At 43.9% G+C, this 23,897-nt stretch overlaps 1 protein-coding gene across 3 annotated transcripts in view; it reads left to right on the top strand.

Moving 5' to 3' along the window:
* The first annotated feature begins 14,990 nt into the window (after positions 1 to 14,990).
* FAM20A (FAM20A golgi associated secretory pathway pseudokinase) overlaps positions 14,991 to 23,897 on the top strand; it is a 63,435-nt gene continuing 54,528 nt past the window's right edge. For all 3 annotated transcript variants that reach the window (XM_066615141.1, XM_066615140.1, XM_066615139.1), the window contains exon 1: positions 14,991 to 15,556. In XM_066615141.1, the coding sequence (XP_066471238.1) occupies positions 15,210 to 15,556 (347 nt within the window). In that variant the 5' untranslated portion in view covers positions 14,991 to 15,209. The remainder of the gene's footprint in view (positions 15,557 to 23,897) is intronic.

Here is a 23,897-nt window from a genome sequence, read left to right as displayed (position 1 = left end):
GTAAGGCAAGGAGAGGAAGACCACATAATGGCTTGGGCTTGCCTTGAATAGAATGAGATGGCTAGTTACTTGAAAGTGCTGTTTTTAAAACATTTCATGAAATCATAGTGTTGATGTAATCCTATGTATGCTTTCATGAGAGTAAGCCCTACTGAACATAATGGGACTTACTTCTGTGAGTAGATATGCCTAGGTTTGCACTATTGGCTTAATTCTTTGTTTGCATGCAACAGTTTCTTTTCCACATGTAATTTTTCCTGTCTACTCAGAATATATTTACTACATATCATTTACACAGCATTTTTTTGTTTGTTTTCCCACACAACAGTCCTACAAAACTATGTCACCATCATTCCCATTTTACAGATGGGCAACTGAGACTGAGAATGACTTTACCCAAGCCATACAATACAATGAGTCCATGTCAAAGGTAGAATGCGAACCTCGATCCCAGATCCAGATCTAGCTCTCTAGCTGCTGTACTGCACTTGATCTGAACACTGTAACGTTCTTTAGAAAAACAGGGGAACATTAGAAACCAAAGGTAGAAGCTTAAGGGGACTCATGAATTGTTGTCCTGGCTGATGGACTGACTGAGCTAATTTGATACTGTAAAAAAGCCATTTGCCTGGGCTTCCTCTCACTCATCTTATTTCTCTCTGGCTGTTGGCATTCCAAAGGACAATGCAGCCCAGTCCACTGCATTCAGTAGGACTTACTCCCAAGTAAGTGTATAGAGACTTGCAACCTGGGTTCATTCACATGGTGGTTTATAAAGGGTTCAAATGTGCATTGGGCACAAATCCAACATCCCAAGCAAGATCAATGTGGCAACAGTGGTGGTCATGCAATCAGCATGGCCATAATAAAGGTATTATATATTATCCTAAATAGGAGGACCGAATTTCCCAGACATCCTTTCATTGGAGGCAGCTTACTAGGCCTGACCTGCTTAGCTTCAGCAGTAGAATTGAATGGTTTGGGCAAAAAGGAGGCCTAATCCTTTCCCCCACCACTATAAGTTCTTGATTCATATCCTGCCCCCCCCCTATGGAAATTATTAGCCACAAAAGGGGAAAATGTATAGGTACAATTTTATGTCCATATATTTCCCCCTGAGGCAAACAGCAGTTTTAGGAGAGAATTTTTTACGCTGGAAAAGGCAAAGGGTCAGGCCCCTCCCCATGATCCTGATCCAAATAGCTCTATCCCTGCAGCTGCTTTTTGAGAGTAAAAAGAATGGGGCCCTAATCCAGAACTCCATGCATCATCACACACACAGCCAACTTAGATTGGCGAAGAAGAACAATTTTCACACTTTTGTTTAGTGCTAAAGTGATGAATTGAGAATGTAAGAAGCTGCTTTGCAGAGTCAGATCCAAGTAATGCTGGATCTTGCAGGAAAGCTTTAAATTACTTCCAACTTCTGTCTAAAATTTGCAGGGACATCTCCAGAGAAGTAAATTTGAGAGAACATGCGATGTTGCAGTAAAGGAGCCTCAAAGCTTTGTGCAAATCCTGCCCACAACATCATCCACTGGATCAGATGGCACATCTGTACTAAATCTGATTTCTCCCCCAGTTGCCAAGCACCTTGTTTGGATGCAGTCGTTTTAGAAGCTAACGTCACATCTGGAGCCTGAGCCAGAGGTTTTGTTTCCTGAATTCTAATTACATAGTCTGGAAAGGTCACCCAGAAGGAAGGATGGCAGAGGAGTCGTAATTTAATGCCGGGGATGAATTCGAATGCTTTGAAACCTGACGGATCATCTCTCTCCAAGCCCAGAGGAAAAAGTTCTTCAAGGGTGCAGATTTCAGCCAGACTCTCTGAAGGCATGTAGGAAATATTATGACAGTGCGCGAAACCTTGGCAGCACACTCATCCAAATGAGAGAAGCACCGAGAGCAGTAGCCAAAAACTCGGCATCCCAGACGCAGAAAAACAATTTTGTGATTTAAAACATTCAGCTGCATCTCAGGAATGCCTGTGAAAACGCTTTCTGTTTCACAGCTGAGTTTAGAACTTAGGTTGCCATAAAGCCACATGAAGAATTTCAACATAATTTCTACTTCACCCCCCCCCCCCCAAACTTGAAGGAAATGACTATCCAAATAGCAGTCTCAGCCATTCCGTGTACCAGGATGTGACTGGCAAGTGGAATTGTCAGCATCACACCGCAGTCACACTCTGTTGTCGTCGTGTCACCAGACCCTGCGCAGGGCCTGATTCCTCAGCCATAAGCAGTAACTGTCTGTTTACGCATATACAAACCATGTTAGCTGTTCAGTACATGAGGTACTTTCTCTGCTAAACACAGAACTCAGTAGTACTAGCCCAGATTTTCTATTAAGGAGTATAAATCAGCATAAATGTACATTGAGTCGCACAGTGGGCCCTCTGCTGCTACAGCATATGACCCAATAGATGCCAGGCTTGGAAAGCCAGACACGTCAGGACATCTTTCTAGTTCACGGGCTGTAGCATATGCAGAAGCACATAAAGGCTTTGGCATATTGGCAAACATTGGCGACTGCAGGCACACCTGCTTTGGCCAGAGCACATTCTGAGCCGCTGACCTTGTTCACTGCCTTTTACCCTGTAAACAAGATGAGCTAGTATTAGAGATAAAGAGAAGCGGTTAGACCTAGGAATGTGTTGTGGTCAGCTAGAGCCAGCTAGTTGTAACTAGTGTTATCAGTAACCTTTAGTAACCCTCAGTATTGTTCTGTATTGCTTGAGAGTCAATAAAAAGCTTGGAGGAAGCTAGGCAAGAGTCAGTCGTCAGTCATCAGTCTCTATTCCAGCTTCCGGCTTCCCCCCTGCATCTACCTTTGAAACCTTGTCTGCCGTCTGTTCTCTTCTGCCTCTCTGACTCCTTGCTGCTCCAGTTCCTTCCCTCAACCCTCAAAGTGCCTCTGCTCCCTGGCATCTCCATCAAGCAACAAGGCTCTAAGCCTTGTGTGCTTCCCCAAAGCAAAGTAGCCATTTGCTACAAAGGGCATCACCTGGAATTGTGCCTGGAAACCTATTAGAAATCTGTGCCAGTGAAGGAACATCAGTGCAGCATTCAGTCAATCTGCAAAAGATGGATCAGAAGATGAGTCTCTGTGAGCCAACTTTTAAATGGATGCTGATTTAGGGCGCAATCCTAACCCCTTATGTCAGTGCTTTCCAGCACCAAGGCAAGGGCAATGCAGCTCTGAGGTAAGGGAACAAACATTCCCTCACTTTGAGGAGGCCTCCGTGAGTGACACCCAACTGTAGGATGCAGCACACACCCCATTGGCACCACTATGCCAGTGCTGGAAAGTTGGTTAGGATTTGGGCCTTAATCTGCATTGTATTGTATTTACTGTGGTGAAGTCACTGGATTGATGGATACAGTGGCACTGAACACCCAGCTGCTCTGAGAACTAGACAGTTCACAGTCCAACTATCCATCGGGGTGGGACTAAAATTACATGCAAAGGTAGGGCAGGACTGAAAAGATGTTCCAAGACAAAAGTAATCTGTGGAAGCCCAGAAACAAAGAGATGGACAAAAGCTTCAGAATACTCAATGGACTGAGAAAGGTGGAAAATAAAGCTTGGGGGAAAGGGACAGAAAACAAAGGGGAAAGGGGGACTAATCAAAGAGGGCCCTCTGGGGAAAAATTCACATCATTTAAGTTCAGGAGGAAAAGGAGTGTGCTTTTGGATAGATGACAGGATCTTTAGAGGCAGGGTAGCTGAGGGAAGTGGGACAAAGCAGGCATTGGCCTGAAAAGCAGGAACTGGAAAGAGCAATTGTTAGTGAAGGCATGATAATTGAGAGGAGTCAAGAAAGAGGCGTCAAGAAAGTAGGAGTGAAAAGAGGAGCCAATAAAGTAGGAATAAACTGTAAAAGGAATATCCACTGCACAGCACATGATCTACTAGGTAGAATGCAGCCTACCAGTCACATTATGGCCTGCTAATTGCTTGACAAGCCCTCCTATGTCTGTAGCCTCCAAACATCCAAAACCAGAGATGGACTGAGCCCCTGATGAACCAGCAATATATGACTCTGTGTTTGGCCTGGTAGGTCCCATGTTGTGTACAGCTCCAAGACAGTGGATTTGTTCCAACATGGTACAGTGTTTGCAAAGTGAAAGCAAAACATACTGTAGAAAATATTCCAGGCTCCCAGTGGTTTCTTGAGGTTATTAAGCACCAAGATTGTATCGGAGTGCTTGTTTTCCTGGGCTTTATTGATCAAGAAATCTGTGCATATTTCTCACAGATGCTTACAGTTAAGAGGCTCCACAGCAGAGTTTCACTTGTTTTCATTGTTCCTTCCTGTTTTCTTTGTGATTCCTATGTCTGAGCATTTCATCCCATGTTTTAATGTTGTGAATAAACAAAGAATGACAGCATCTTCTCTCTCTCTCTCTCTCTCTCTCTCTCTCTCTCTCTCTCTCTCTAAAGAGAATCTGCCTTACTTTTGTAAAAATTGAAATAGACACTGGGGGGGAAAGACAATGACAAATGATTTCCATCACATTTGCCACAATGTGTTGCTGAAGAAGAGACTTTTTCACCTGAGAGCGCATCATTTACGAAGGTTTCCAATGTTTTCTTTTGAAATGTTCACCTCCATGCGTATCTGCCTGTGTGTGCACATTGGTGTGCCATTCTCAATGAGCAGTGACTTTGCTCATTGCGACAACTCCACAGGAACAAAAAAAACGACCTTGTCATTGGTATGGCAGGGCATTTAAAGCTGCCAGTGATCTGCGTCAGGGCCTGTTTCTACAATCACTGGAATCAAAGGGCTGTATCTTTCCTGGCCACTACTACTGCAAGCTGTAAGTAGGCGACTTACTTTTTTCCCCCCTAATGCTTTCTCCTGAAACTCTCTCCCCAGAAAATTAGCACATTCGGGAACAGGATGATCCCCTCTCTGTGGCATACTAGTTTTCAAGGGGGAGAGGGAGCATTCAAACATGCAACTCATGCACTCACCCTTCAGCCTGAACTGGCACAGTCTGGGCAAATCTGTGCAGCTTGATTGCGCAGAATACATAAACTGATCCCTATGAGTGTTGTGAGCTCTGGTTCAAATTAAGCCTGGGTTCTGTTTGAATCTTACTAGTGAAAAGGCTTATATGCGCAAGTTCAGTGTATCACCAGGGTCCTAACTAAAGGAAGATGTGACTTGAATCCCAGTGTAATTAAACTGTAATTAATGGAAGCTTAACCCTCAATCAATTACAATTTATGGACAACCTATTTTAGAAAACCATCTGCAATATACTGTTACTTTTATTCTAAGCATGTTAATAGTCTTCTTTCACAAGCATAGAACCATAATTTGGCTATCTCATCATAAGTCCTCATTTCCCAGCGTAGCAGGATTTGGGGCAGGGTGAAAATACACACTGTTTATATCAGGGATGTCAAACCCGTTTCATACAGAGAGCCAAAGTTCACTCATGGTGCCTGCTGAGGGCCAGAAATGACATCACTAAACAGAAAGTGACATCATTAAGCAGATGATGGCCCGAAATAAGCACTTTGTTCTCATGTAGAAACTAATTAGCTGCAAATAACAGAAGATAAAATGTGCAAATCTTATTCATATTTTCAAGACACGAGAGAGCCCAAATATCAAGCTGGGAGAGTCCAATTATAACGAGGGCCAGATAAATTGCTTCCAGGGGCTGCATTCGGTTCGCAGGCCTTGTTTGACACCCCTGGTTTATATAGTACATGTGTAAAGTTCTTTATTCTACAGATCTTGCGTATGGGTCCATATAGTGAAAAATCATATGGTATAATTTGCATTCTTTACACTTTATTCATAGTCAAATAGATGGTGTCAATGGTTGATATGGGCAATTTGCTTCCCATCTAGTCTGCAAACTGCAGCTGCCTGTGGAATAATCAAAGAGTTTCTGCTTGCCTTTCTTAAACATGCCTTCTTAAACATCCCTCCAGAACTGTGCGATGTGATTATAGTGAATACCTTAGGAAACGTATAATTAGATATTATCTGCTGTGTTGACATTAGCTCACATTAGCCAGGGAAATGAATGCTGATCTACATTCAGAATGTACTAGCTTTGCATCTTAACAGGAAAAACCATGACTGAGAACATCTCCTGTTAATGTTAGACCATTCAAGCTGGATTCAGGTGCTAGTTGCACAGGTTGCTGAGTAGCAGAATGAAGACTATTATGCTTTCCTGTTTTATATCCAAGCAAAAGACACTGAGCATAATCTAGAGCTCTTGTGCAAGTCCCATTGAAATGAATTCGGACAAGAAATCAGAACTTTACATATATGCTGATGAGTTCTGAGTTCCTGTGATGTATCAAGAGAGAGATCTCGGGGTGGAGGTGGACAGCTCGATGAAAGTGTCAACCCAGTGTGTGGCAGCTATGAAGAAGGTCAATTCCTTGCACTGGATTGCTAAAAAAGGAACTGAGAATACAACAACCAATATTATTCCATTGTACAATTTGATGGTAAGGCCACATCTGGAGCATTGTGTCCGGTTCTGATTGCACATTTCAAAAGTCTAGTTCAGTCTAGTTCTAGTGAAACTGGAACAAGTGCAACAGAAAGTGACCAAAACAATTAGTGGTCTGGGGCACTTCCCTTACAAGGAAAGGCTACAATGTTTGGGGCTCTTCAGTCTAGAAAGAAGGTGACATGAAAGAAGGTGAATGCCTAAGCGGTGACATGATCGAGACATAAAATTATGCATGGGATGGACAGTGTGGATAGAGGGATGTTATTTTCCCTTTCACACAACACCAGAACCAAGGGACATAAATTAAAATGGACTGGTTGGAGAGTTAGAACAGACAAAAGGAAATATTTCTTTCTCCAGCACATAATTAATCTGTGGAACTCCTTGCCACAGGATGTCATTGTGGCATCTGACTTGCAAGCCTTTAGAAGGGGATTGGACAGATTAATGGAAGAAAAGTCCATTACAAGTTACAAGCCTACATGACTGTATGCAGCCACCAGATTTTAGAGGTAACTTACTTCTGAATTCTGGACATGAGGCAGTGGCAATGGGATACCGGTATCTTGTTATCTTGCGTGTTCCCAGAGGCATATGGTGGGCCACCTTGAGATACAGGCAGCTGGACCAGATGGGCCTTTGGTTTGATCCAGCAGTCTTAAATTCTTACAATTCTCTAAAATTCTTCTCTTAAAGTTCTCTTGTGAAACTCCCCTTCATTTCAGGAATGAACTGTGCAGAAGGACTTCCCACTGCTTTAAAGAAAAGTGTTGGTGATGGATTGGGACTATTATTTCTGAAGATGGTGGGAACTGAGATTCAAGTTGGATTTTTTTCCCTTTCAATTAACAAAGCAAATCTTTCATATTGAGGATTTAACAATAATAAAAGCACAGTCTGTGGTATTGCCCACAAGGTGCCTATATAATTTTAAAAATTAGTGCTGTGCAAACAAATGGTTTAACAATGGCCCCATACAGGGACTGGATATACAAAAGTGTCAGAGGTAATGACAATTTAATCCATGGCTAATTCCACCATATGGGTGGAGGACATTAACAAAAATGTCACACTTGCTTACCATGAGATAATAAATGCCTTAAATTCCAGTGCTGTGGTTTAGTGCTTTGTCTCATTTTCCTGGGGTTCTGTTATATCTTCCTAGCTATCCCAGGATATTCTGCTAAACCCTGCCATCTAATCCTTCTTTCAGAAACATCTCCTAGTGAATTAATCCTAGGCAACAGCAACTAGCTTTCCATTGCAAAATTCATTTAAAGGTGGATACCTGTAAAGACTGGATCCTGCGGAACTGCTGGGTGACATGCTTAGGGCAATGAAAGGGCACATTCCAATCTAACAGTACAGTATCTATACAGCCATAAGAACACAAGAAAAGTCCCACTGGGCCAGGCCAAAGGCCTATGTAGTCCAGCATCCTGTTTCCCACAAGGGCCCAGCAGCTGCCTTTGGGAAGCCCACAAGCAGGACAGAAAGGCATATTTCTCTTCCTCTATTGAGGCTATTCCACTCTTCCACTATTGAAACTGGAGGTAGTGCATAAGTTCAGTATTTACACAAACTGGCCTTGGCTTTCCAGTATTTCCAGTACATAATTTTTCTCTGGCCTATCTCAGAGATGCTGAGGATTGAAACTAAGATCTTGTTCACACATACAGTGCATGTTCACAGGGCTGTATGTTCAGTACAATATAATGTTCATCAGATCACACTTTTGAGTCACATACTACTCATTCATTTTTAAAATAAGAATGTGAAAGGATTGAAATGTGGCTAAACTGAGTTTCATATTAACAACATGGGCTTTGGCTTGCCACAAGCACAAACATCAGCTTTCATCCAGGAGTCAATTCCATGATGAATTTTTAAGAAGCACAATTCAAAGTGGCAAAATCAAATGTGAAAAATATGAGAAAATATATGAATTTACAAAAATCAGATCAATGAACTCATTTTTTTCTCTTTTTGTTTGGTGCTGAAAATGTACTTTTCAATAATAGACTGTTTAAGATCTGATAGTTAATATGTTGTATGATTTTGTGGAACAAAGAAATATAGATTGAGACCTCTGCACTTGCCACACAACTTGCAATATTTTTACTTTTTAATTATTCTTTAATAAAAAATTTAAAAAAATTAAGAAGTCAAAAATCAGATCAATGAACTCTAAATATCAATAGTGAGGATATAACTGCCTGTTGATTTTATGTTTTTCAAACCAAAGTAAAACACCCTCCAGATCTAATTCTGAATTTGCAAAGCTGGAGGCAAAACGACTTCATAAAAAGTATCTGGATCTAAATGTTTCAGTTCTAATTTCAAAAGTCATAAAAGGTTCAGGGCCCAATCCTATCCAACTTTCCAGCACCAGTGCAGCTGCAATGCAGCCCCAAGGTAAGGGAACAAATGTGCTCATACCTTGAGGAGGCCTCTGTGACTGCCTCCCCACCCCAGGATGCAGTGTATGCCCCATTGGCACAGCTGCACCAGCACTAGAAAATTGGATAGGATTTGACCCTCAATCCTTTACGTGGACCCACTAAAATATTAGAGTTGTGGCAAGCTTTTGAGTTCCCTGGAACACTTCTCCAGGGTGGACATTAAACTGAATGTTAGATCCAGTTAAATTGGGGTGGGGGGAAGAGGAGCAGGACAGGGGAGATGAGCATGATGTAAACAGGTCTGATCTGCAGGCTATTCGTCACTATTTAAGATGCACTGCAGGAGGCAGTATGCAATATAATTATGTTAAACTCCACTAGGTGCAAACAGAGGCTAATCTAATTTGCGTTTAGTAGGGTCTAATCTAATTATATCTGCATAACACCGTCTGCACTCCATTTCAAGACTCTTGCCAAGGTCCAGCTTTGGTGCTTCAGCATCATGCGCAGCTTTTTCTTCTACCCTTCTTCCCCGCCTGCTTTTTGTTGTTTCTGGAAACACCCAGCCTCGGAAAGAGCTCTGCAGAACTTAACAAGCTTACTCCTGACCCTGTGACTTGGGCATAAGTTGGGCATAAGATAGGTATTCCTTGTTCCTTTGAGATTTTTCTAATAAAAACACAGCGACTGGTGATTTTTAAGTTATGTGTGCATGCCTGAGTGCCTGTTTCAACTTCTCTTAATGTGACTAAGGAGGCACTTTTCCTATTCATGCTAATACCTGAAACTTTTTTCACTAAGATTTGACCTTGGGGACTTGGGAGACAAACTATGCTTTTACAAAGGCGTTTGTTTCTACTGTATTTCTTTTCTTTTTTTTCATGAACAGCAGGAGAGTTTGCAATGGAGAGTGAAAGCAGAGGAGGGCTACTTAACTGTTTCCCTTTCCTACCATACATCCACTCAAAAGCCCATACTGCAAGCTGCTTGCCTCATGGGGGAAAAAATAAATGATCCCTGCATCTTTCTTCACCTCAGGGAAAAGCACTTCCTGAAGAGGATTATTTTGGGCAAGCAGCAGGAAGAGTACAAGTTAAGCTGTGCCACTACCTCCTTGACACTTTTTTTGCTCTCACTTGCAGCCTCCAAGGCTGCACTCTTAAGTTAATCTCACACACATGTGGGTGTGCATGTACACGCACCACATTAGTGAAAGAAACAAGCACTGTGTGTTATATATATAGTTCAGTCCATGCTAGGGTTTGGCCACACTTAGCTTTGCTGCTACCAATTGATAGTGAATAAACACCTGCTCTTTTTTCTTAAATAAAACTCCTTTAAACTGTTTTCCTTCATTAGACAGATCCACTGTAACACTTCTCAAAACATCTTAAGGCATCCCCACCATATATGTATACACTTTCATTTCCCATCGGTTTTTCCAGGAGTTACTGATATATGTTTTTATGTCTCCAGAGCATTTTTTTAAAGTCTCGAGAGTGGATATAATATCTTCTAGTAATTGTTTTATAATAAGATTTCATGACAATAATACAGGTGTGTGTTTTTTTATTACTGATGTGACTTCTGTTATTATTTTATCATATTGTGTTTTAAACCCTTGTGAGCTACCTACGTATATTGTAATACAGAAGGGTGGGATATAATTTATAGAAATAAGAACTCCAGACCTTAGCCATTCATTAAACCTCATCTGGATCCCTCAGTTATTTCTTCCCTTGGTTTAAATACATCAATCTATGAGGTTTTAATTGCCATTATAGATTTTTGACATAATCCGTTTGAGCACCAGTTTTCGTTTTTCAAAATGTTGTCATCCTTCTCAATTGATTATTTTGAAATTTCATTACTGTATAAATTGCTCAGCTGAAGAAATTGAAAAAAATGGCAATCTGTAGTCATTGTCATCTAACGGTATTTCATTATAGATAACTGGTCATTTCCAGGGGAAAAAACAAACCCTTAATATCTAATTACTAGCAGTCTAATCCATTTATAACAGTCATCCATTACATTGTTCACATAAAAATCTCAGGGGGGGGGGGGGAAGCTGAAAGAGAATATATAGAAGGATTTATTGCAGATTTAAATGTGTTCCAATTTTTTTAAAATACCACAAAGACTAGGATTATATTTAACATGACCTTATTTCCATATTTCTGAAGTCTAATATATATTTTAATGGAATTCTGATTTAGCTCTGTCAAACTGCTTCCATTGGTTATCCCCTTCAGAGGCCCACTGTGACAAATATGACTGACAAGTATGGCAATACATTGTGATAGAAGAAACTGCGAACTTACCCCACCCTCAAGATCTTTGAATGATGCATCATGTGCCCTTGGGTGGCTGTTTGCTCAAATAAAAGTGCGATGGGGCAATGGAGAAAAAGCTCTGGTTCTGATGCCTCTCTCCTTTTCCCAGATCTCCCCTATACCAAATCCAAAATATGGTGCCCTCCCAAAGTCAGATAAAGAAACATTTTTGGGAAGCTTCTCTCCCATGACATATAGAATTTCCCTCTCATCCCCCCCAACCCAGGGTGACCAGACATCATAACCGCAAAAGAGGACGGGGCACCCCAAAATGTAGGGCATTCAAGAAAAATGTAAGACGTGACAAAAGCTAAAAATGCTCCTATATTGATTTCATGTGGTTAAACACTATATCACTTATTAATAAATTTAAAACTGTATTATATATCATTTATTAATTACAAGAAGGCTATGTGTTACCTGCAGGGGCCCACGCACAGGGAAAAGGAGATTTAAGTTCTTTTCAAGGACACAAGGCTTAAAAAGAGGACATGTCCTGGAAAAAGAGGACATCTGGTCAACCTACCCAAACCTAATCAATAGTATATAGCCCAGAGTAAAAAATGACTAGAGCAAGGCTATGACTGAGTTCAACCAACCACAGACAGGAAGAGGATTAAAATATAAAGACTGTTTATTAAAAATGCAAGGGGTGTGTGGGGGTTGGATAACAGAAGGAAGAAAGAATAAAACAAGCATGCTGGGAGATGGCTTAGATGTTGGCAACACTCAGGTACAGATCTTATCAAAAATATAAGCAGGCGATTACAGGCAAATGTTAACACAAAAAAAGATTCCCTACTGCATCTAAATCTTAGTGTTCCCTAACTCTAATTATGCAAAGTTCAGCTCAAAGAGTCCAGCACAACTCACTGATCCCCAGGAGGCATGCAAGAATTTGGCCACACATAGATATGATCTCTGAGGAAGTGAACATATCCAAGCATCCTTGGGCTTGACCTGTCTGGGAAACCTGACCTGCCTTCTTCCACTGGGTCAAGTGGATCGTGCTGCTCAACAAACTGGTGAATGCCAATTGCAGCAGATGCAATTGTCCCAGCTGGACCCAGGTGAAGGCAATAGCGAACCCACAGAACGACATGCATGCTTGGCCATGTGGCCTTTCTGCAGTGGTGCTCGCTGCATCCCACAGTGCAGTTTTGGCCTCTGGAGGCCTCCTTGGGGTAGTGTTCCCTTGCCCAGGTAAACCTGCACTAACCTGCCAGGTCTACTTAAACCTGTACCAGTGATATTGCTGGCACAAGCCCACATGAACCCTGGTTGGGCAACTGAAGCCAGGAAGGGGGTTAGGTTCAGTGTGTGCTGCTGCTGCTGCTGCTGCTGCTGCTGCAGAAACCACCCCCTTCCCAATCCTGATCCACCCTTCTCCCTGCCCCATTCTGCCCATACCATGCCTCCCTCCCACCCCCTGTGCAATCTTACTGGTGCCAGTGAGTGCCCATTGTCCACTGTTGCACTGAGCCAGCCTCTTGTGTGTAACATAAGATCAGGCCATCAGGGAAGCCTCGTACCTGTTGACCCCCATGCTGAGGCTTTCCTTATTAAGGGAGAAAAAAAGGCTATTCTTGTATCATCCCAGGTTTTCAGATTCAGAGCCCAATTCTATCCTCCACTGTGCCATAGCATGCACAGTCATCTGGGGGAGGGGGCAACCACAAGGGAAACCAGTAGTAAGTAAAAAGCATGCTGTTAGTACAGGTTAGTAACATCATTATACTAGATGACTCTGTCCTGTAGGTCTGGTCAGTTTATTTGAGAACACAGACTGCAAATGGCACAGGGAAGTGCACACCAGGGAGGAGAGATGCTGCTTGAAATAGCCTTCATAAAGCACAAAGGAGATACATTTTAAGATTAGGAGGCAGGAGTAGGAGTGAGATCCGGCTATTGCCTTCAGCCTCTGCTTGTGGGTTTGCCAGAGGGATGAGGCTGACCACCAATGGAAACAATGGATGCTAGACAACATGGACAAATGGCAGCATTCACCCTGATGCTGCCACCGGGTAGATGGGACTCATTAGCCTGGGAAGGCAGCTCATCTGAGAGAAGGAAAAGTCTGATCCCAAACCTCCACTGCCTTGTGGCTACATCCAGTTATGGAAAAGGCTTCAGGAGACAACCTCGAGGCAAAATCCAGAGCTGGAGACCCTGAGGCAGCTCATGGCTGAACACAGTCACATTCTGGCAACTCCTGCGACGCCACTGGAACCAACCGTATTGGCTTCTGCCTTTCCATTGGACCATTTCAGCGACGTGGAGAGGGGGGATTTGCTGCATGGGTAACAGCCTATCCTCCATACCTACTTTACCCAGGCTTCGCGCACTGGAGAGGACACTGTTCCGGAACCACTATTCAGAGTGCAATACCATAGTCTTCCGAGACTGAAGGATGCCAACTGATGCTGCAGCAGGGCTCTCTTCTTGTGCTCCCGAGTGGCTTGTAGTGCTACAGTCTAGAATTCAAAGCAAACTACTTTCCTAATAAACTTGCTTTTGGAAGTAAATCTTCATGTTTATCACGAGATATTCTTTGAACATTAGGGGGCAGCAGTTTTGTTTTGTTGTTTTAACTTAACCCTGCAAGGATAGATACAGGCAAAAGCAAACAGCGTTGTTGTTGGTTTTAACCCTATTTCACTGTGGAGCCAGTCATTCAATGTGCAGATTAGAAATTACACACACACCCTTTGGAAATGTCTAATCCAGTGATTTAGGCTACACACTTACCTAACCCTTGGGACACTGGGACTTGCTTCTGAGTAAATACCTACAGGATCAAGCTGTTGTTAGACAATGTCACTCTAGTAGCTCTTTCTCAATGCTTCTGAAGTTGCAAAGCAACCCAAAGCTGGCACACAGTGATCAATGAGAGTACACCTGTGCCCATCCCATGGAGAGACTACAAACCCATTGGCTGCTATTAATCCACAACTGAGGGAGGAACACATTTGAAAGTAGTATGATGAGAACTAGAGACTCTTGTGTTTCCCCTGGTGATGATCAAATACCAGCAGGGAGGTGAGGAGAGCATAAGAACATAAGAACAGCCCCACTGGATCAGGCCATAGGCCCATCTAGTCCAGCTTCCTGTATCTCACAGCGGCCCACCAAAGAGCAGACCACACATTCTACTACCAGCAGTCAAACCTCTACTTTCTGACCATCACATAATAAGTGTGTAGTAGCAACAGCCTTCTCCTTCTAGTGCTGCCCCAAAGGCGGCCAGCCTCGGTGTTTCAGAGCCCAATCCTATCCACACTTTCCTGGGCGTAAGCCCTACTGAATGCAATGGGACTTCTGAGTAGGCAAGCACAGGACTGAGCTCTCAGCTAAGCAGCTTGGGGCTACTCCGGGGTGGGGAGGCTTGCTGGCTCCTTCTTCCAGGATGCCCCCTACCTTGCACGGGATGCTGTGCCCGCTCCCTGTCTGTGCCCAGAAAGGCTGTGGTCCAGGGCATGTCATTGCACTATGTGGCTGGCAAGCAATGGGTGCGTGCCAGGAAGGGGCACCCACTTGGGGCCGAGGAGAAACAGGCGGTCTTGCTTTGGGTCTGCCGGGCTCACTCTGGAGTAGCTGCTGCCGCTGGGCTGGTGGAAAAGGGAAGCGAGGAGGTCAGGCTCGTGGTGCTTGTTCCCCTCCCTCTCCTCCCCACCCGGAGCAGCTCCATCCAGAGACGGCCCTGCCTGCCTGGGGAGGGCAGACCGGGAGAGGCGCTTTGGCAAAGGTGCTGCCAGTGCCAGCCGGCAAGCCACGCCACGCCACGCCTGGCAGCCCTCGCCGAGGAGGAGGGAACCTGCCTGCACGCTCCCGCTCCCACCTGCTCCTGCGGCTGCAGCGGGGCAGAGGCCCTGCCGCGAGGACTCCGCGATCTCGGCGTCTCCGCCTCCCCAAGCGGCACACAGCGGGGCGGCCTCTCCTTCGCCGGGATCGGGACCCCCAGCGCCGGGCTGGCCATGCTGGGGACGCGCCGCGACCGGCTGCTCATCCTGCTGCTTCTCGGGGCGCTGCTGAGCGCCGACCTCTACTTCCACCTCTGGCCCCAAGTGCGGCGCCGCCTGGCTCAGGCCGGAGGGGCGGGCGGGGAGCCGGGCTGCTCTTGCCCCGGGGGAGCCGCGCCGCCGCCCCCCTCCTCCGCCGCCCCGCGCCCGGAGCAGGCGAGCAGCAGCCAGGCCGGCGGCTCCAAGCTGCGGAGGCTCTTCGCGCACCCGCTCTACAGCGCCCCCGACGAGCCCGCGGAGAAGCTGCTCAGCGGGCAGGAGGCGCTGCGCTACTACCGCAGGAAAGTGGCCCGCTGGAACAGGTGAGTCGCGCTGGCTGGCTGGCAGGGGGTGTGTATGTGTGTGAAGAAGAGTTTTGTGCCGCTTTTCCACAAGGGTCGTTCATAAAGCAGCTGGCGCAGCCACATAAGCTATTAATAGTTCCCTGCCCCGAAGAGCTTCCACTCTAATGAGCAGGCAGGAGAGCGAGCGAGCGCAACCAGAGCCACTGAGGGATGTTCTTTCTCTTTCTCACACGCAACACAACCTGAACCAGGGGACATCCACCAAAATTGAGTGTTGGGAGAGTTAAGGCAGACAAAAAAAATATTTCTTTACCCAGCATGTGATTAGTCTGTGGAACTCCTCACCACAGGATGTGGTGATGACGCTTGGCTCGGATGCCTTTAAAAGGGGATTGGATGGATTTCTGGAGGCAAAGTCCATTGCAGGTCACAAGCCATAATGGGTATGTGCAACCTCCTGATTTTAGAAGTAAGCTACTTCAGAATGTCAGGTGCAAGGGAGGACAATAAGATTCAGGTCTCTTGTGTGCTCCTGAGAGCCCATTCCTATGCCTCTCTACTCAGGAGTAAGTCCCATCAGAGTCAATGGAGCTTACTCCCAGGAAAGCATGGATAGGATTGCAGCCTAAGGCATCTATTGAGCCACTGTGAGAGACAGGAAACTGGACTAGATAGGCCTTTGGCCTGATCCAGTGAGACTCTTCTTATGTTCTTATGAAAAGGCACCAAATTGGGTTGAGGAGGGAGGAACTGTTGCTCTCCCCTGCTAAATTTAAGAGGACACCACTTTAAAAGGTGCCTCCTTGCCCTTATCAGGGATTCCGTATTACAGGGTGGCTCATGGCTCTCATCCCAGGCAGGGAGATCCCTCAGCCAAACAGCCCACGCTTACCCAGCTGTTAGCACTCCCGCTTTCTATTGGTTCTTCTGGTTCCTAAATTGGAACTTTTATCCTGATCATGAGGACTAGAAAACTTGGCTGTTTTGTTCAGAAATGAAACCAATGGTATCTCACTTTGTTTTAGCAAGTGACTATACTTGAGTAGGAGGAAGAGTCACATCTTCTGCCAGCCTTCGCATTGCAAACTCAAAAGGTTTTATTTGCTTTTTAAAAAATTCTACATTTATACATTTTACTAGGGTCAGGAACTGTTGTGGCTGGAACCCCTTTTTAGCATAAACAAACCATTTCTAGTAACCTGAAAGTGGCCTTCTTCAGTGCAGGTCAGAAGCTTGCACTTGCAGCTCTAAGGTTGCAATCCCATACACATGCTACCCTGGGAAGACATGAACCCAGTGAGAACTACTTCTCAGGGACATGCAGAGGACTGTGCTGTTAGGCTTCTAGCTCCTGTACCCATTTACTTGAAAGTAAGTTTTATGGAACTCTCTTGCCTGTAAACTTGCTTTGGATCAGATCCCAGCTTCCATCCATCCATTCCACTTCAGCCTGGTTCATGAATCAGACCCTTGGTAGAGGTCTTTAAAAACAGATTTACTGTATTTTACTCAGAAGTAAGCTTGATGTGTTGTAAGAAATGGGCTATAAATCTACTGTATCTTACTCACTGGAAACAAAAACCCCTAACCATTGGTTGTTCTAGCAAACTATTTATTTGACATCAGCTTTAGGCAAAGGACTTCCCAGCCTTTAAACCAGAGAGCCAGGATTTGTTTTTTTCTGTTCAGCTGACAACTCCTCCACCGTCACAGTAAAAAGAGAGTGGAAAAATTTTAAGTTGTATCCTCCCTGTTCTTTATGTTGGGGTTCAATGCAGAGTTCAGGGTTCCCTGTTCTTGTAGATCTCATGCTTTGGTGAGATGAGAGACAGACAACCCAATTCTATGCTTGTCTACTCAGAATTAAGTCCCACTGAGTTCACTGGGGCTGACTCTCAGGAAATCATGCTTAGGATTCCAGCCTGAGGCTGCAGTCATTCTTAAAATACATGGGAATAAGTCTCAATAAACTCAGGCTGCAATCCTAACCACTCTTTCCTGAGAGTAAGCCCCATTGAACAAAATAGGACTTACTTCTGAGCAGACCTGGTTAGGCTTGTGCCCTCAGTGAGGCTAATTTTTGAGTAGACATGCATAGGATTGTACTCAAATTCTTTCCAGCCAGCTGGGAGTTGGCCTCTCTTCCCTACAGACTATAAACACTATGAACGCTACATAACTTTGAGGCTGCATCTCTTGAGAGTGAAATGTGTGTTTCCCCAGAAGGCAGGAACTGCACAGGGAAAGGAAGGCTCAGGTCAAAAAATTGCATGTCTGGATTGAGATGCAGCCTTGCAAGTACAGCTCAAACTGGGAAAATGTTTGTTAATTGGGTTGATGTTTGTTAATTAGTTTTATGTTGAAGTGTTTTTGTTGGAGCATTTTAAAAAATGGAATATACATTTTCTAGATTAAAAAGCACCAGCTAAACTCTTTATTGAAATGAATCAATATCTGTTACAAGACTGAAACAAATGTGACATGAAAGACCTATGACTAAAGCTACAATCCTATACACACTTCCCTGGGAGTAAGTCTCATTAAACACAAAGGGACTTACTTCTGAGGTAGTATATTGGTTGTGCTGCAATCCCATCCACACTTCCCTGGGAGTAAGCACCTTTGTTGACTGTAATGGGAATTATTTCTGAGTAGGCATGCATAGGATTGGACTCTGGACTTCACACCCCCCCCCCTTTAAAGAAGCTGGGGTGGGACTTTGATCTGAGCAGTGGCACTGTTGGGTCAACTGCTCCTATCTATGGCAAAGGGTCAACTGCTCCTATCTATGCCAAAACTCCCAGTAGACCTGCAGCAGAAAAAGACAGGCACAATACAGGTGCTTGTCTTCCCTCCCCCAACTTCAGGGCTATAAAAGCAGTTTCGGGAGGTGATCAGAGTGCCCTCCCCAGGCTGCTTTAAAGTGGAAAGCATGTCAAACTCACATCCTCCAGGACTACTTTAAGGTGGAAAATAAATTAGGGGGTTCACAGCCGGTCGTAAGTGGGTCTACTCAAAAGTTAATCCCATTATGTTCAGTGGGGCTTGCTCCCAGGTCAGTGTGCATAGGACTGTAGCCTCAATCACTGATCTTCCATGTCACATCTGTTTCAGCTACAAGTTGGTCTACAAAAACAGAGTAAATAAATATAGTGTTGATTATGTAATTTTAATTTATAGCCTGCCTTTCTGTTCAAAAAGTGCACTCAGGATGACTTACAAAAGTTAGACAAGTTACAAGTAAGACATTGCAACACACTAATATAAACTGACAGCTCAAACACATGCATGTAGCAGAATAAAACCAGAAGCCTCCTCTTCTGATGTTTCACTCAACTCATGAGCAACTGAGTGTTTAGTCAATTCAGAATAATAGTCTGAATGGACCTTTCATCAAAGATAAAATCATAAAACACATAGACGAACAAGCCTTGTGGAGGAAGAACCCGCACGGCTTCTGTAAGGGTAAGTCTTGTCTCACAAATCTTTCAGAATTCATGCATGATAAAATCAAATTTAATTATGGAAATAAATAAAAAGTTATTGGTTCCATGCTGTATCATAATAACATCTCATTGGCACTCAGAACAAACAGTCTCATAGGTCAGTTTGGAGTTAAGCAAATCCACTTTTTGTTCCACAAGATAGTTGTGTTTTTATTTTCTGGTTAATTGGTCATAACTTTTGATAGAATACAGATATTCTAGTGCAGTTTGTTTTATTTCACTCTGCATTAATTTACCTTTCCAATGATATATAACATGATGGTATTATTCATATATAACCAAGATTTTCACAATTTTGGTCACTAGTGTCAAACTCAGCTTGTTGCCCCCCTAAAGCTTGATGCCTGGTGCAACTGCTACCCCCCCTGCACCCCTTTAGCTATGCCACTGACTGAAGTACTCAGCTGCTGTAAAGTGAGTCAGCTCTTATGCTAAGCACAGCACAGACCCCAGACACTCCTTTCCCTACAGCACTTTATCATACCTTACATTCACAATTGTAGTTCATTGCTGAAAACAGTACTGTTTATGCCCTTGTATGTTTCCCTTCCAAGTTGGCTGCATAGTTCAATCCAATGTCCTTATTACTGAAAAGTTCACTGGTAATCAAAATTCCAAGAGGGGAGAATAATTTTCAAAAATGGATAGAGCAGACTGTTCCAAGATTTTTGAGCAGAACATCTGTCTTCCTGCACAGAGCAAGTATTGTAACATAACCCTTCTTAATGCAGCAACCTCTGTTGTCCTTGCAAGAGATTATAACCCAGCCAAAATGTGTTCATTAGATGTACTTAAAGTATAAGGCCGTAAATGGGATGGGAGTGACGAGTGTCTCTCAGTTGTTTGTGCAGAGGCTAGTATCAGTATTGAATGATGAGATTAAATCAGGAGGAGAGCTGTGAATCAGTCTTGCAATTATAAATCCACAAAAGCCTTGCGTTAACCCACAACCATAGCCTGCCCATGTATCCAGGTTGGTAATTTCTGGCCTAAAAAGTTGTAAGACTGCTGGCAGGTTGCTAAACAAGCTCAACCACTACATTTAGAAAGGGCAGGATGCTTAGTGCTCTCTGCATCACAGCTTCTACTTGTGTGTATGAGAGAGAGAGAGAGAGCACCAAGTTTCACAAAACTTTGCCTATCTGGTCACCTAGAGGCAATTCTTCACTTTCCTAGGTGAAATGGATATTTACAATATCTGTGTGAATGTAGTAAAAGAGGAAAGATTGTCTTCATACAATAATATGTGAGTTGTATGAAGCCCTGAACACTCTCCAGTATTTATGATGTGATATGTTAAGTACCGTTATTAGGGCTGTCACCTGAATCAAAAAAAATCTTAGCCATTTTGAAGCTCAGTTAAAAGTGCTAGCCTTGACCTTTAACACTGGACATACTAGTTTGGAACTGAGTTATCTTAAGCACCACCTACTTAAATGTTGAAATAGTTTCCCAAGCCTGCCAGCCTCTCACTGCCCAGTCCTATCCAATTTTCCAGTGCCGGTGCTGCTGTGCCATTGGAGCATGCATTGCATCTTGTCATGAGGCAGCAGTCACAGAGATCCCCTTAAGGTATGGGAACATTTGTTCCCTTATCATGGGGCTGCATTGTGGCTACACCAGTGCTGGAAAATTGGATAGGATTGGGCCCTCAGGTACCAGAGACAGGGTCATTTTGGTGAAGCTGGTAGTCCCTCCCTGGGGAGATTTGTCAAGCCTCTACTCTCCTGTCTTTCAAATGGGCTTTAAAATCTTATTTAATACAATTTTTTAATTGGCCTGCATGATATATGCTTTTGCACTTCAGCTTCTTCTATAGTTTTAGTCTTTTATTTATTCTGTGCTGTTTTCCATTTCAGTTTATTTTTATTATTAGCTGCTTTCTGAGAATGGGATAGCTGAAGGTGGGATATAGATAAACAAAGTGGTGTTCTGGGGGGGGGGCCAAGTGCTAAGTTTTGTCAGGTACAGATATGCCTGTGTAAAGCACCCCCTCCCCTTTTCCTTCAGAGCCAGTTCTGGCTGCAAAAGCCTTTGCATTCTCAGCTGCAACTGGTTCTGAAGGTGAGGAAGAGGGGTAACTTTACACAGGCATCCCTGTGGCTGACAAAACTTAGCTTTTTGCCTCCCTCCATGAATGCCTCTGAATAAATCAGGGGTGGGCAAACTTTCAACTCTAGGGATCTGGACCTTTTACAATTGTATAGAAGAGGGAATTTCAGCAGGTGCAGCTTGTCTTTTCATAGATGACAAGCTGCACCTGCTGAAATTCTCCTACACCAGTGTTTCTCAAACTGTGGGTTGGGACGCACTAGGTGGGTTGTGAGCCAGTTTCAGGTGGGTCCCCATTCATTTCAATATTTTATGTTTTACTTGATGCTAGCAAGGTATGTGACTGCACTTGGGAAAATGTTGCAGATCTGTATTTTGAACAGGCTACTATGTATATGCTTTTAACAATGCTAGTAAATGGGACTTAATCCTAGGTGGGTAGGATTGCAGCCTAGGATTATCAAAAATCTTTCTACTTGATGATATCACTGCTGGTGGGTTCTGGCAGATTCACATTCTCAAAAGTGGGTCCCAGTGCTAAAAGTTTGAGAACACGCTGTCCGACGCAATTGTTCAGATCCAGGATTCCTAAAGTCGAAAGTTTGCCCAATCCTAGGATAAAGAGTCAATCAAATGAGTCTTACATGGATGTATCAATGTGCAATCCACAAATACTGTAGTTCTTAAGCAAAGAGCATATTTTGTTTTCAGAGGTAGAGGTAGCCGAGCATCTTAGAAGCGGCATTGCCTCCTGTATAAAAGAAGGGGAACTGCCCAGTGACATCACTAGGATTTGTATCACCTGGTAAGGGAGGCCTGCATGTCACCCCATGTAGTGGACAGGGCAATGCCCCACGTGGGTGTGGTGATGTACCATCGCCCCGCCCCCACTGTTTTTTTTGGCTGTACCTTTTGATATAATACAGATATTTCAATGTGGTTTGTTTCATTGCATTCTGCATGAAATTACACATTGATTGATATAGAACATGATGGTATTATTCCTCCAAATTCTGATTTTAGTGATTTTGAAAACTTGTAGAGTCACATACATTCACACACCCTGTGTCAACTTACTAACACCTTATTGCAGCAGTTCTCAAACTTTTAGCACTGGGACCCACTTTTTAGAATGACAATCTGTCCAGGACCCATTGGAAGTGATGTCATGGCCAGAAGTGACATCATCAAGCAAATTAAAATAAATAATTATAAATAATTAAATTAAAATAAAATAATTAAATAAGTGGGAGCCAGTCCTGTTCCACCAAGTGAATCTATTCTGAAGTAAGTCCTATTGTGGTCAATCGGGCTTACTCTCAGGAAATTGTGGGTAGGATTGCAGCCTGTGAGCCCAAGCCTATGCATGTCTACTCTGAAGTAAGTCCCATAGTGGTCAATGGAGCTTACTCTCAGGAAAGTGTGGATAGGATTGCAGCCTGTGAGCCCAAGCCTATGCATGTCTACTCAGAAGTAAGTCCCATAGTGGTCAATGGAGCTTACTCTGTAGTCTACCTGCAATAACATCCCCCCAAAAAGAATCAGTGAGATCATCAGCCCTCCCCAGTGCCGAGTTTAAAGTTCTTCTGTTTCAAGCATATCAAGATAAAGACCCTCCTGGCTTTGCAAGTGCAAAATAGAAAAAATCCCCCTGTTTCAAGCCTCTTTTTGTGTCCTTTTTAGTGGGGGGGGGGGAGACTGCCTCCTGGAGCATTTGTTACACTCCAGCTCCATTGAATCAGGCCATTCTGGTGTCCTCACATTCCCCTTTACCTGGCCTGACCACCAGCCAAGGCACACCTGCCTACTTGCTAGTAAACGAGACATGAGGCTGCTTCACTTTCTATAGGGCTCCATAGACTTGCAGCTGGGAGGGAGGGACCTCCTTCTCAGGTGTTTTTGGGGGCTGCATTCATTGGATCAGGACCATTCTGGTGTCCTTGGATTCCTCTCAGACTTCGCTTTCTTACGGACTATGGCAAATTTACCTACTAATGAGTAAATGCGCGATACAGCTCACTTTCACTTTCCATAGGGATCCATTCATTTTTTCTTTCTGTTTTTTTGGCCATAACTTTTGAAGGAAAGGAGCTATTTCAATTCTGCTTTTTGCATTGTATTCTGCTGGGAATTCTGCATCCAACAGTCTATGGCATGATGGGGTAGTTCCTAACGCCATGATTTTAGTGCATCATCCCCCCAGGGCATGTAACCCCCCTGGCACGTCACCTGGTGCGGCCTGCGCCGCCCGCACCCCCTTAGTGATGCCACTGGAACTGCCTCTTTTCATGTAACTTGTTATTTGCCCATTTTAGAAATGCTTGCATGAAAGCTACATGTGCAGCCTTGTTGATCACCTGTAAGAACATAAGAAGGACCCTGCTGGATTAACCACCTAGTCAGGCATCCTGTTTCCCATTGTGGCCACCATGTGGCTCTGGAAAGCCCCCAGGCCACGAAGGCAACAACTGTCTCCCATGATTGCTGCCCTGGTGGTAATTACAACTGATGATCAATACTGCTGAATCAGGAAGTAGGCATAGCCACTATGACCAGCGGCCATTGATAGACATCCTCATGAATTTGTCTAAAATCCCCTTTTAAAAACCATCTGAAGTGGTCATCACTACATTGCATTTCAGTTTTCTGACCTGGCTAATCTAACCAATTAATTGATGGGATATGTTTTGTATATTTAAATTAATTGATGACTGGGAACCGAGAAGAGGCTTGATATGCAGTTTGTTTTCAATTAGCTTCTTCTCCCCCGGATTTCAGTGACCAGCACTCCAAACTCCCTG

Source organism: Tiliqua scincoides, chromosome 2, assembly GCF_035046505.1.
Source record: "Tiliqua scincoides isolate rTilSci1 chromosome 2, rTilSci1.hap2, whole genome shotgun sequence".
NCBI lineage: Eukaryota > Metazoa > Chordata > Lepidosauria > Squamata > Scincidae > Tiliqua > Tiliqua scincoides.
This window is presented reverse-complemented; position numbering and strand designations above follow the sequence as displayed.